Source organism: Amia ocellicauda, chromosome 2 (genome assembly GCF_036373705.1).
Source record: "Amia ocellicauda isolate fAmiCal2 chromosome 2, fAmiCal2.hap1, whole genome shotgun sequence".
Lineage (NCBI taxonomy): Eukaryota > Metazoa > Chordata > Actinopteri > Amiiformes > Amiidae > Amia > Amia ocellicauda.
This window is the reverse complement of record NC_089851.1, coordinates 369,663-383,779: the sequence shown is the minus strand read 5'-3', so window position 1 is coordinate 383,779 and position 14,117 is coordinate 369,663. Positions and strand designations below refer to the sequence as shown.

General features: G+C 43.0%; 1 protein-coding gene across 1 annotated transcript; it reads left to right on the top strand.

The window, feature by feature from the left end:
* Positions 1-569: 569 nt before the first annotated feature.
* On the top strand, positions 570-13,291 carry LOC136760571 (LHFPL tetraspan subfamily member 3 protein). The gene is made up of 3 exons (XM_066716040.1): positions 570-1,516; positions 8,304-8,540; positions 10,228-13,291. Exons 1-3 carry the CDS (start codon positions 1,093-1,095, stop codon positions 10,245-10,247), a joined length of 681 nt encoding a protein of 226 aa, XP_066572137.1. The 5' UTR covers positions 570-1,092; the 3' UTR covers positions 10,248-13,291.
* The last annotated feature ends 826 nt before the right edge of the window (positions 13,292-14,117 follow it).

The following is a 14,117-nucleotide window of genomic DNA, read 5'->3' as shown; positions in this document are numbered from 1 at the left end:
TTGTCTTGACCAGGACCACACCCCTAAATGCATTGAAGCAACTGCCATGTGATTGGTTGGTTAGATAATTGCATTAATGAGAAATTGAACAGGTGTTCCTAATAATCCTTTAGGTGAGTGTATATATATATATATATATATATATATATATATATATATATATATATGTGAAACTGTTTGACATTTGTCACTGCTGCTTTGGCAATACTTGTACTTGTCATGCCAATAAGGCACATTGACATGCACATGTATTTCTATGGAATTAAAATGATGATTCAAAACGAAGGTTGTAAAGGTTGTAAAAGTATGCCAGACACTTTTGGAATAAATAATATCTAGTTAGATGTTTCTGTGACAAACCATGAATACGTTATTGATTTGAACGGCTTTAAATTACAATTGTCTGTCGAATGTCCGAATGAATACAAAACCAGTTTTACCTCCGTAACACATTTCACGTTTCTGTGTACACACGCAGTGCTGTATTCATTACTGTGACAGAGCCGAGGCAGCAGTAGCCCAGTCTCTCCTGGTTATATTACTGTCTGGATATAAATACGAGCTGCTGAGCGTATTGCGACTCAATCGTCAGCGTTTAGATGATCCTGTTTTGATTTATTATTATTATTATTATTATTATTATTATTATTATTATTATTATGATTAGTGTGATTATTATTCAAATGTATGTTATGTATTGGTTTGTGAATGGAAAGATAGAGAGGTCGCAGCGTCTCCCTGAGTCAGAGGCAGCTGGAGAGAGAGAGAGAGAGAGAGAGAGAGAGAGAGAGATCGGAGTCCATTAGTCTGCAGCACCGAACCGAACCGAACCGCAGCCCAGACTTGCTCTGCAGTCGCCGATCAGGTGCCGGGCGGAGGCGCAGTGAGATGAGGGTTAGGAGCGCCCTTCTGCGGGAGCAGCCCAGAGAGACACGGGGGTCGCGTTAATACGCAGCAGCCCCCCGGGACAGAAGAGAGGAGCAGCAGCGCCGGCATTGCTCCAGCTGTCACTATTGCAGTCAAACCGTCTAGGTCCTCCTGCTGACGAGACGACGACAGCGCCTGGGCGGCTGATCCCGACAGCAGCCAGTCATGAGCGCGGCTCCGGGGGCTCCTGCGCCGATGCTGCCGGACCAGGAGGCGGCGAAGATCTACCAGAGCACCTACGAGCGCAACTCGCGGGCCATCGGGGTGCTGTGGGGCATCTTCACCATCCTCTTCGCCTTCGTCAACGGGATGTGCTTCGTCCTGCCCTACTGGATCGGCGACGGCGTGGACACCCCGATGGCCGGCTACTTAGGCCTGTTTCACTACTGCATCGGCCACAGCATATGGAGGGATCTCCCCTGCGATGGCAGCTTCACCGACTTCAGCTACAGCCCCTTCAAGGCCGCCTTCTTCTTCATCGGCCTGTCCATATTGCTGGTGATCAGCTGCATCGTGTGCTTCGCCCTGTTCTTCTTCTGCAGCACAGCGACCGTGTACAAGATCTGCGGCTGGATGCAGCTGGCCTCCGGTGAGTTGAGTGTGTCAAACATCACACCTGGGGAAAGATGTGAAGTGTCTGTGCGTATGTCTCTGTGTATTTTATATGTATTAACCTACATAAGCATGCCAGGATCAGAGCAGCTATGTTACAGACCCCTCGTCCTGTAGTTGTGTAGCTTGTCCATCTGTGTGTCTGTATCATTATTGATATATTACTGTTTGCATAATACAATTGTTATAATGTTTGACCAAAATAACTTTAGGACTGTACGTTTGCCTTAAAGGGAAAACAGGGACAGAAGAGCTCCTGTTGGCTCTTGTCACAATCACTGTCTTGCCTTGTGACAGTGTGGCACTGTGTGTGCATCCCCCCTCACCCCTCACAGACATTCACACACACCTGACCCACCAGCCAGTGCGACTGCCCTGCTGTCAGAAAGCAGGTCTCTCAAACTTTTGTTCCAGGTACTTATCAACTGGTCTGATTAGCTGCTTACCTAGAGGAATAGTACTTCTCCGTAGGCTACAAATGATGTTACAGGTAGTGGAACCTTAAATCAATAGAATATGTTTTCGCAAGACCTTAAAACAATGTTATAAAGTGGCCTCTAAAATGTGTAATTAATAATAATAATTAAGAAACACTGCTGCGAACCTGGCATTGTGGGTTCGGTTCCACACAGTGAGGGTGTTATTTGTTATGTATAGATTTTTTAAATATAAATAATAATTATAATATTTAAAAAAATAAATACCTACATATGAAATAACTTAAGGCTTACACAGCTTAATTATAATTATTTATTGTTATTGGTTTCTAACAATTAGTTTGGGTGAATTTGATGTACTCTAACTGGTGTTAATTTAATTTGCTTTATCTTACATTACCTGAACCGTTGTCCACCCCCCCCCCTTACCAAACCAGACTCTACAGACCCAAAAATCTAAGCATTTCTATTGCTGTATATTGAATCAAGCAGGTCTATATGTGCAAAACAGATAAGAAATAAGAAAACAGCACCAAGAACAGGGACTGATCAAATTAAAGCGCTATATAGAATAGGCAGTGCCACCACACCACGATTAAACAATTGACAGTGAACAATATAGGCTACAAATTTGCATAATATAGCCACCATTTCAACAACACAACCGAAAAAGGAATAAGCCTATTTGAGCTTTGCATATTTAAGCACATCCTTGCTGTGAGAAGTAGCTTGTTAGTGGGACACACCAGGAAATTACACTTTTTCTTGTCTCCCTCCTTGCAATTGTAGACAAGAAGACTACACTAGACTAGCTATAGACCAGGGGACACAATGACACATGTCAATCAAATTCAGCATTTTGTTTTTAAATAATGTGTTCACACTACATCGAGACAGTATGGTTTAAAAAGTAAATTCAGTAGTAAGAAAAACAAAAGATGATTGCAGCTCAATCCAGTGGTGTAACACAAAATACTGGGCCCCCCCTGTCAACTGCAGAGCAGCCTCTCATACAGCACACACATATATAAACACCTTTAACCAATATGAATAGCAGTTACTTACAATCATGTCATTATTTTAAATCTTAATTACTTTAAATTAAATGTACCTCCCTATGAAACCAAAGGCTTTTCCCTCAATTTATATATAATTAAAACCATTATCTGACCTTTTGCTCGGGACTGCTCTCTGTGAATTAGCCCTCGTCTGTCTTGTCTGCTCTAAGACTGGGGAACCGGTGCTTTGTTTCTTATTTTTATTTGTTTTATTCCAGGCATATTGCTTTCTCACATTTGTTTGCGCAAACTCAAGGCTTTCAGGTCTGAATTCATTGCTCAGTCGCTCTCTATACTCAAAGTTTACAGTACTGAGAGTCTCTCCTGGGACATTGAACTTCTTAGGTAGTTTCTTTTTTATTCAATTTTAGTTTTGAAAACAATCTTTCTGCACTTGCTACAGCTGGTATAGTTAAAAAGAGTTTCGGTGCCGTTACAACATCCAAAACACTAGGCAATCTAACGATGTGTTTCAAAAATAAAAGATCAGTTAGAGTTTGAATTGCACCACCAGCAATCTGCTGTATTTCGTATTTCAATGTGCATCTGAATGACAGCAGCTGTGTAGGACACTCGATCAGTCCTCCTCGTACTGCACTGGCAGTGCACCGTCATTAGCACTAAGAAGCTCAGAAGGACACAGACAATAAAAAGCAGCACATTTCATATCTGATCATTTAGGCTCACTAGCAAAACTGAACTGAGCAAAATGTCTGTTAATACTGGTTGGTCTTCGAAAAGTGCCCATTAATCGCCCTTTTTTCAATTTTAAATGGGAAACAGCGTGTGCAGCCAGGGGCCCCTCAAGGGGGTGCAGTGTAGGCTGCTGCCTGGCGAACGGCAAACACAAAGTACCACACAAGCACCTCAATCAACACACATACACTGAGAAATTAAATCATGTAACACTTGAGTGATTAGGCTGCCTATCATAGCATGGTTGTGTTGTGCTATCATTATTGTTAAATGTAACTAAAGTTTTAGTTTTAGGAAAATAAAATAACTGTAAATTCTGCAGCAACAAGGGGCTCCCCCCACCCCCAGCTCCGCTACTGCGTAATTCTAGAGAAGCTGTATAAAAGCCTTCTTAATCACCTTATACTGGTTTGTTCTGAGGTTGTTAGTGGAATTCCACAGGGATCAGTACTAGGTTAGTACTATATTACAGTACAGTACAGTACTATATTAATGATCTGGACTCTGGGATAGTTAGCAAACTTGTCAAATTTGCAGATGATACTAAAATAGGCGGTTCAGCAGATACAATCTCTGCAGCACAGGCTATTCAAAGGGACTTAGATAATATTCAGTTGTGGGCGACACCTGGCAGATGAAATTCAGTGTGGACAAGTGCAAGGTAATACATGCAGGTAACAGAAATGTCCACTGTAATGACACTATGTGAGGAATAGAACTAGATGAAGTAACGCATGAGAAAGACCTAGGAGTCTATGTGGACTCCTCACTTTCTCCATCCAAACAATGTGGGGAAACAATAAAAAAGGCAAACACAATTCTAGGGTATATTGTCAAAAGTGTAGAATTGAGAACAAGGGCAGTGATGTTCAGACTGTACAATGCACTAGTTAGAGCTCATCTGGATACTGTGGACAGTTCTGGGCTCCACACTTCAAGAAAGATATCGCTGCTCTAGAGGCAGTTCAGAGGAGAGCAACCAGACTTATTCCAGGTCTGAAGGGAATGTCCTACTGAGAGACTGAGGACCTGAACCTTTTCACCGTGGAACAGAGACTACGTGGGGACTTGATCCAAGTAATACAGCACTTACGAGACTTTAAAGTAGCTGTCAAGGGTCAAAACAGACTCTGAGAATATTTTCTAATCTAAAAGTAATCGTCCCCCCACCACCACAGCAGCCCCACGTCACAATCACAGCACCATCGAGCAGCCCGCCCCCTGCGTGTGTTTGGCTCAAAACTGCTGCCTGGTGAAGGTCAAAATCCGCCACCTCGGGTGATTGACATGCATTAAAAATGTTTGTTTGCCAAATTAAATTGAAAGACCACTTGGCAAACATGAATTGGTTAATGAATTGATGGTTTATTTAATGAATTGATGAATTAATTTAAGAATTGATGAATTAATTTATAAAGGTTTATTTATGTAATGTCCTTTTACTTTATTTTAGATAATTTCAACCGTTAAATGTTTATTTTTATGTATTGTATTGTATTATTTATGTATTATTTTATTTTGCTGTACATGTGTTGCATGTATAGCGCTCTGTGGCGGACCTGTGAAGGCACTATACAAAAAAAAAGATAGATTTTATTAATTAATGCACTAATTCATACATTAATTTAATGTTGACCTTATGAATCACTTCACTGAATATCTATTGTTGCAACATGAACAGAAAGACCGATCCCAAGTAGAATGAGTGACTGAGTGACCTGGCTATCAGTTAGCTATGAGATAGTTTTGCAATCTGCTCGAAAATGTATCGATTTATTGTTAAAAATAAATGTAAATCTGCTGACATTGAAAATGGAGGGGAAGAGCTGGAGAACAACGTGGCAGCTATGAATGAACAACCACAAGAGAGCCAGGACAATCTGGAGGATGATGGCAGTGCTGGATCGCAGGATGTTCGGACAGGCGTGGGTCAGGTACCGGCAGATCAGGGCAATGGAGGCTGGACAGAGACGTGGTCGTGGTCACAGGCGATGGTCGAGGGAACAAGACGGGCTCGGAGGAACAGGGCTCGGAATCGCAGGCAGCACTGACGAAACTTCGCCCCGACTGAGGGAAGTGATGGGATTATAAAGGGGTGCAGGAACCAGGCTTGGGAGGTGCAGGGTGAATGGGAACAAAGGGATAGAACAGGAGTGCACATGGGTGACCAGAATGTTAATAGACAGAGTGACGAAAGCAGGGAGAAGGCAGGGAAATGGCGGCCCCTAGTGGGGATAGAGGGGGAGCGCTAGGGGACCATGACACAAGGTGAAAAGGTTCAGTTCCTCAGTCTCTCAGTAGGACTTTCCCTTCAGACCTGGAATAAGTCTGGTTGCTCTCCTCTGAACTGCCTCTAGAGCAGCGATATCTTTCTTGAAGTGTGGAGCCCAGAACTGTCCACAGTATCCAGATGAGCTCTGACTAGTGCATTGTACAGTCTGAACATCACTGCCCTTGTTCTCAATTCTGCACTTTTGACAATATACCCTAGCATTGTGTTTGCCTTTTTTATTGCTTCCCCACATTGATTGGATGGAGAAAGTGAGGAGTCCGCATAGACTCCTAGGTCTCATGCGTTACTTCATCTAGTTCTGTTCCTCCCATAGTGTCATTATAGTGGACATTTTTGTTACCTGCATGTAATACCTTGCACTTGTCCACATTGACTTTCATCTGCCAGGTGTCGGCCCACAACTGAATATTATCTAAGTCCCTTTGAATAGCCTGTGCTGCCGAGATTGTATCTGCTGAGCCGCCTATTTTAGTATCATCTGCAAATTTGACAAGTTTGCTAACTATCCCAGAGTCCAGATCATTAATATAGTACTGTACTGTAATGCTTTCACATGATCTACAACTGTGGTTGCATGTTCAAAAAATTCTAATAAATTAGTAAGACATGATCTGCCTCGTCTAAACCCATGTTGACTATCTCCAAGAATATGGTTTTCATTGAGATGCTCCTAATCAGTCTAATCATTTTTTCCAACATTTTACAGGTGATGCAGGTGATACTGATTGGTCTGTAATTTCCTGGCTCAGTTTTTTCCCCTTTCTTGTGGATTGGTATGACATTTGCTGTCTTCCAGTCAGTTGGCACATCCCCTGTTCTAAGTGTCATTTGGAATATTTGAGTTAGTGGCCTATAAATAATTTCCCTAATTTCTTTAAGTACTGTTGGAAATATCCCATCTGGCCCAGGTGATTTGTTTGTTTTTAATTCTGCTTGTCCCTTTAGTACCTCCTCCTCATTTATCCTGATCTCTCTTAGGGTTTGAATGGACTGATTGTTAACCTGTGGCATGTCATCTGTTTTTTCTTTTCTAAAACCCTTCTGTAACCCAGCAGTTCTCTAGACTGTCCTGCTCTGAGGTCCCAACTCTCCTAGGTTTATTCTAGGCTGATTGACCAATTCTTCTATATCCCTAATACAGTGCAGATCAACAAGCTGAGCCTCAAGATCACGAACCTTGATCTCTAGGATTTCAACCTGCCGACAACGTTCACAAATGAAACCTTCTTTATATTGCACTTATGTTGTAAGTCGCCCTGGATAAGGCCATCTGCCAAGAAATAAAAATAATATTACTAATAATCCATGAAGGCAATCATTCTGCAAACCTGACACTGTAGTGGCCACATGCTTCTAAATGTTAGTATTTAAAAAAAAAATTAGTCTGTTGGTTCCTGTTCCCTGGTCAACTGCTTAACTTTTGTCAGCGAGAACAGCACAGCTCTTTCTCAACAGCTGCTTTAAATAGCTTTTCTCTACCTGCCCCAATTCACACCTAACTGGCCACACCTGGCTCCTCCTGCAACAGAATTCCTGCTAGTCCTAGCCAGAACACCCTTCTCCAACCTGTTTACTTTCACCAACTCAGCAGCTGAACTGAATTTACTTCAATTTAGGCAAACTACAGACAATGCTAACGTCAATTAAGGCAAACTTAAAACAAAATGAGCAATGCTAAGACTGGTCTGAATCTAGTCAAACAACAAGATGGCTACCTCTCACCTGTACTCTCCTGTCTCTCTGTGGCAACTGTCCTCTGACAGCCCGTAGATGCAGAAAACCTGAAAAATAAAGGACTTCTGTGTATCAGTTGACATTGCACACCTAGGCAGGCCACCAGAACCTCCAAGGCTACAGTGTGGTTGACACCTGGGTGACAAGAGGCAGGAGTCCAGTGGATCCATTGCAATAGTTGGTAGTGCACTGAAGATGGGACATAGGTCCAATTTGCTCGACAAGTGGAAGGGCAGGATCAGAGAAGGGTCCTTGCTGAATCTGATCCCAGATGTTCCATTGAATAGGAGCCAGAATGCAGGTGAGAGACAGAATGGATTCCACGGGTTGTGGAGCAAGTCGGCCTTGAAATTTTTGGATCCTGGGTGTAAGTCAAAGTGAACAGGAAGTGAGTGAAGAATCTCTCTCTTTTGGGCTCATTGTAATTGTGTACAGAAGTATGGTGTAGTACATGTATATTAAAACCTCTCTTTCCCTCTCCCTCTGTCCATCTCTCTGTCCATCCCTCTCCCTCCATCCATCCTTCCCTTTTTCCCTGTTTCTCAGCCACTTGTCAGGCTCTGGGCTGCCTGATTTTCCCAGATGGCTGGGACTCTGATTTGGTGCAGCAATTGTGCGGGGATCAGACAGACAAGTATAGCCTAGGTGCATGCTCCGTGCGCTGGGCCTATATCCTGGCCATCATGGGCATCCTGAATGTGCTCATCCTTTCCTTCCTCGCCTTCGTCCTGGGCAACCGGCAGGATGGACTGATGGCCGAGGAGCTGCTGGCAGACAGCAAGGGTAGCCCTAACAGATAGACTTTCTGTGTCTTTTTTGTGTCTGTATACCGGTCAGTGCTGTCTGTGTTTGTTGTTTGTGCTGTTGATTGTGTCTGTGTGCCTGCCTGTGCTTTCTGTGCTGTCAATGTTTTAGTTTCAGTGCAATGCTGTGTCAGTGTGTTGGCATCGGTGTGTCAATTTAGGTGCAATACTGTATCAATGCAATAGAGTGCAGGGTGTCAATGTAAGGGTAATGTGTCAGGGTCAGTGTCAGTGCAATGCAGTGTGTCAGTGTCAGTGCAATGCAGTGTGTCTGTCAGTGCAATGAAGTGTATCAGTGTCAGTGCAATGCAGTGTGTCAGTGTAAGTGCAATGCAGTGTGTCAGTATTATTGCAAAGAAGTGTATCAGTGTCAGTGCAATGAAGTGCATCAGTGTCAGTGCTATACAGTGCGTCAGTGTCAGTGTTATTGCAATGCAGTGCTCAGTGTCAGTGCAATGCAGTGCATCAGTGTCAATGCAATGCAGTGCGTCAGTGTTATTGCAATGCAGTGTGTCAGTGTCAGTGCAATGCAGTGCGTCAGTGTCAGTGCAATGCAATTCAGCGCAGTGTCATGCACCCCTGCTCACTCTCACATTGGGCTCTGTGCTGCTGCATTGCTCCATCACACAGACACACAGACTAGGAGCTGATTGTGGACACATGCTAATTACAGCCTGGGGCACCTGGACTCAGCAATGAATTACTAATGGATGTTTACACAGCTTGCTTTGTCTCCACAGACAATGGAAATTCCTAACACATAGATACACATACAGAGACAGGCTGGCCGACCGGTCTCTCAGACACGCAGAGCTCTACATGGCTCACAGAAGAAACCCACATAACCATACACCATGGGGAGCAACCGTGTTCCTGGAAATCACTTAATGACACATAGGCAATTGTGACTAAGACAATTAATTGAATCAATTAAGTAATGAACAGGTTTGGATAAAAACGAGCACAAGGCAAACAGCATTCAGTTATTTTCTGTTTTGTATTTGTAATTAATTTAGAACAATTTGCAGATTATATTTTTCACTTTGACAGTATGGACTTGTTCTGTGTTGATCAGTGGCAACAACTCCTGATTAAATCCATTCTGATGTCACGTTGTAACAATGAGATGCGGAAATGTCCAAGGGGGGTGAATACTTTTGAGAGCCACTGAAGTCCTGTGGCCGATACACACAATATAGAAGCCTGGTCATTGGACTGAAAGGAAGAAGACAATGATTATTGAATACTATAACAGCAAAATGATTGGCACAGCTGACAAATACAATGGTTACCTGATCTCAGTGAATTGAATAGGAGGCTATTTAAGGTAGTGTTACTATGTACACTGAGACTGTGTCACTGCACCGAGAGAGAGAGAGAGAGAGAGAGAGAGATAGGGAGACTTCTACTGCCCTGTCTATGTGCTCAGCACCATGTGGACAGAACAGAACCCCCCCACCATCTTTGCATCGAGTAATCACCACTCACAGTCATTGTACGTCAGGCTTACAGGAGATTGTTTTTCCTCTGCATCAACAACAGAACTCTCTTGGGCATACAGGGAAGTGTTAAACTTATCCAGATCATCACCAGTTTGCCTGTTTTTGGTAGAGTAATACCAGCTATCTCTGTCTGAACCTCTCTCTCTCTCTCGGTTTGTCCTGCAGATCTCATCGGTGCCCTGTAGGTCGCAATCACCAATTTCACGCTCCAGCTTTTTTCCCCATCACCCAGAGGGTGGGAAGCAGGCTGCAACTCTAGATAGAGAGACAGAGACAGAGACTCTCCCAGGCTTTAACCAAGGAGCCCCCCTGAAGCCCCCTGCTCCCCTCCTCCCACCTATCACTGCTCCCCTCTCTTCTCATAGGGGGGCCATCTCGACTGGAGACGACATTCATTACGGACAAAGCATGAGACACAGCTGCAGCTCCGACACACTGACACAATGACACACAGGGACTAACGCACTGACAGGTTAATTCCCTATGGACTGACATACAGGCCACACTGACACGCTGGCATTAAATCACTGGCACACTACCTCACTATCATACTGATATATTAACACAAGGCAGCAACAGCCACTAACACACTGATACACCGATACACGGGCAGATAGACAAACAGAAACAGACTGACATACACAGGCAGACCCAATCAGAAACCACATTCATACAGAGACAGGCTGTGTTGATCAGAGACAAAGATATACCTGTATCAGAAACCTTCCAATCATTTGCATATCCCCCCTGCCCCTCTCATGAAGACGTCCAGCTCTCAGATCTTTAAATTGTGTTTGTGTATAATAAACTTAGGATAACAAGAAAATAAAACATCAACAATAACAATATTAGTAATAATTTTATAATACAGAGAGGAGTCATGTTTTAGTTTAGTGATATTTATCCCATCCTCAGCGTGTCTGCAGTACACCTGGATTCTCAGAATGAAGCCCTTGCCGCCGTGGTTTCATGCATTGTGAAAGCATTCAATATTTGGTGGAAAATCCTTTGCAATCAATGAGAACAAGAAACAGCAGGAACTAAAGACAGCTGCAGTGCAGGCCTGGCAGAGCATCACCAGGGAAGAAACCCAGCATCTGCTGATGTCTATGGGTTCCAGACTTCAGGCAGTCATTGACTGCAACGGATTTGCAACCCACAATTTAATTCATGATTATGTTAGTTTGTCCAATTACTTTTGAGCCCCTAAAATTGGGGGACGACATATAAAAATGGGTGTAATTCCTACACCGTTGACTAAATTTGGATGTAACTACCCTCACATTAAAGATGAAAGTCTGCACTTAAATGCACATCTTGATTGTTTCCTTTCAAATCCATTGTGGTGGCGTACAGAGCCAAATTGATGACAATTGTGTCACTGTCCACATATTTATGGGCCTAACTGTATGTATATATATGTCCTTGGTATACAGTAGAGCTTGTGGCCCCACTCCAAGCTGCACTAGCTGAGTGGGAGGTGCCCACTCTTGTATTAAACGGAGGAGCACATGAGCTGGCCTCCTGTTGCCCCCGCTTTGTATATACTTTGTTTAGTATACAGTTAGCTTGTATTGCCCTGCTTTAGCAGTGCTAGTTGCGCAGGAATTGACCGCTCCTGTGTTACGCAGAGAGGCACATGAGCTGCTCTTCTGTTGACCCCATTGTACACAGTTAGTTTGTAACAAACCATTAACTGAGGGTGTGGGCTCTATCGGCCTGCCCCTCTATTAATCTCTTCCCAGTCTGAGGTTTGGGCAGCCCGGATGTGACCCCAGAGCACCCCAGAGTCGAGGCCCCCCTTGCAGGTTCAGCCTCAGGGCAGGCTTCCTCATAAGTCCACTGCCCTCCTCCCTTGCAATAGATTGGTTATACAGTAACCCCCTCTCCCTTTGGGCAATTATTTCAATTTGAAAGATATTGATCGGTTAGACAGGTTATCTGAAAAAGAAAGAATTGCACAAAGGCTGCGAGGTCGCTCAGGAGTCCAGTCTCCTGGCAAAGAGGAAATGTCTGTGTACATGTCACATTATATACAAACAAGAAGCTGGAAGGGGCTGTTTGAGTGACACACACAGGGGGCCTATCTATATGAACTATATGAACTATAACATTGACATCCCTACAAGCACACCCATATTGACAGATCGCAGGCTCACACATCCTCACATGAGACATCACTGCTCTAGAGGCCATTCAGAGGAGAGCAACCAGACTTATTCCAGGTCTGAAGGGAATGTCCGACTGAGAGACTGAGGACCTGAACCTTTTCACCCTGGAACAGAGGAGACTACGTGGGGACTTGATCCAAGTCTTCAAAATCATGAAGGGCATCGACCACATCAAACCAGAGGAGCTTTTCCAGATCAGCAGGGACACACACACAACCGGGGACACAAATGGAAATTGGGCTTCAAGGCATTCAAGACAGAAAACAGGAGACACTTCTTCACACAGAGAGGCATCACAATCTGAACAAACTCCCCAGCGATGTGGCTGAAGAGACAATTTGGGAACATTCAAAAACAGACTGGATAGGATCCTTGATCACTTAGTTATTAATGGACACCAAACGAGCACGATGGGGTGAATGGCCTCCTCTCGATTGGACACTTTCTTATGTTCTTATCTGTATACACTCCCTAATAACAAGGACTGACAGATGAACAACAGACTCACATTTTGTTGACTTATAGCCTTAAAATTCATTCAAATAATTTCCCATTAACTAGACAACCTACCACACAACTTCCAAGTGAAAAAAATATATAAAGAAAAAGTTCAAGGGGTGTAGGATTTCTATAGGCACTGCATATATATTTAAATACATTTTAAAACTTCCTGTCCTTTTGTTAATTGTCTTGTGACTTACTGCAACGTTTAACTGAGAATCCAACGTATTCAGTGGGAACGAGATCTTTAAACCAGGTGCTGAGCAGCTCCTACATCTTGGGACAATATACATGTTTCTAGTTTAAGATGTAAGCAAGAATTTTCCCAGACCGTCACTTATTATACAAAACTGTAGAATTGTATTATTGTCTGTTTTCCTTCTGTGTCACTGCCTAATCCAATTTGAAGGGAGAAGACTGCTCTCTCTCTTTATAGAAGGCCTCTTCTGGTGGTTTATGTAACTGCTTGTAACCAGGAAATCAGCAGGCCTTGCGGTCCTAACTAGACGCAGGGTCTCTATGTGAATTCATTTGAGAATAAAGCTAATTGACTGAAATTGTCCTAAGAAAATCTTTCCAATACATACAAGCATACTGATATGCCTCCACACACCCATACTGACAACAGCACGATCATAAAAATCCCTACACACACACTGACAACAGACACATATGGATGATACTACCACTAGACAACCATAGGCAGTTGCCTGGCACACCATCATTTAGGAAGTGTCAAAACTGGGTGAAACTTTGCTGCATTATCACCTGCAAAACCTTCAATGTATTGACATTGCATTGACTAGTCATACAGCAATAACAAACTAGCATTTTTTTTAACAATTTCTATGGCAGCCATAGTAATTTCTGCACCACTCTGCCTACCCATTTATTATCAATATTTGATGTATTTTTTGTTTTGCCTTTTCAAATAGGCTGATACATACTTGAATTGTAGTGATATACAAATCATTGTGAAGCAAATGTACCAACTTATTTGCATTATGTTCTTGTCTCTTTTTTAATGTTCGTTTTGTTTGCTCATTAGGACAAGTTGCGTGCATTTTGAAAACATGGAAATGTTTTCTTTTTATTTATTTTAACAGGTCCATATTGTAAGAAACTGTCACTTTCCGAACCAATTCTGATGCATCACTTTTCACATTTCCTCAAAAAAATATTTGTTTTGGAAGATGTACTTATGAACAATTATCACTCCTCTGGACACTTTGGAATCAAGCTACTATACGTGAAATCGCCCATAAAACAACTTCAATTTGCTTGGGTTATCTTTGTCACGACTGTCTGTGCAAACAGCCAGAGAAGTGGAAGACTCAAGTGTGGACAGAAGCAGGTGTGTACCAGTCCAGGTCAAAGAGCCGG

Coding starts and splice junctions, on each gene's coding strand:
- LOC136760571 (XM_066716040.1), top strand. CDS start 1,093: ATGAGCGCGGCTCCGGGGGCTCCTGCGCCGATGCTGCCGGACCAGGAG. Junction 1,517..8,303: donor CTGGATGCAGCTGGCCTCCG/GTGAGTTGAGTG, acceptor CCTGTTTCTCAG/CCACTTGTCAGGCTCTGGGC. Junction 8,541..10,227: donor GCTGCTGGCAGACAGCAAGG/GTAGCCCTAACA, acceptor TTTGTCCTGCAG/ATCTCATCGGTGCCCTGTAG.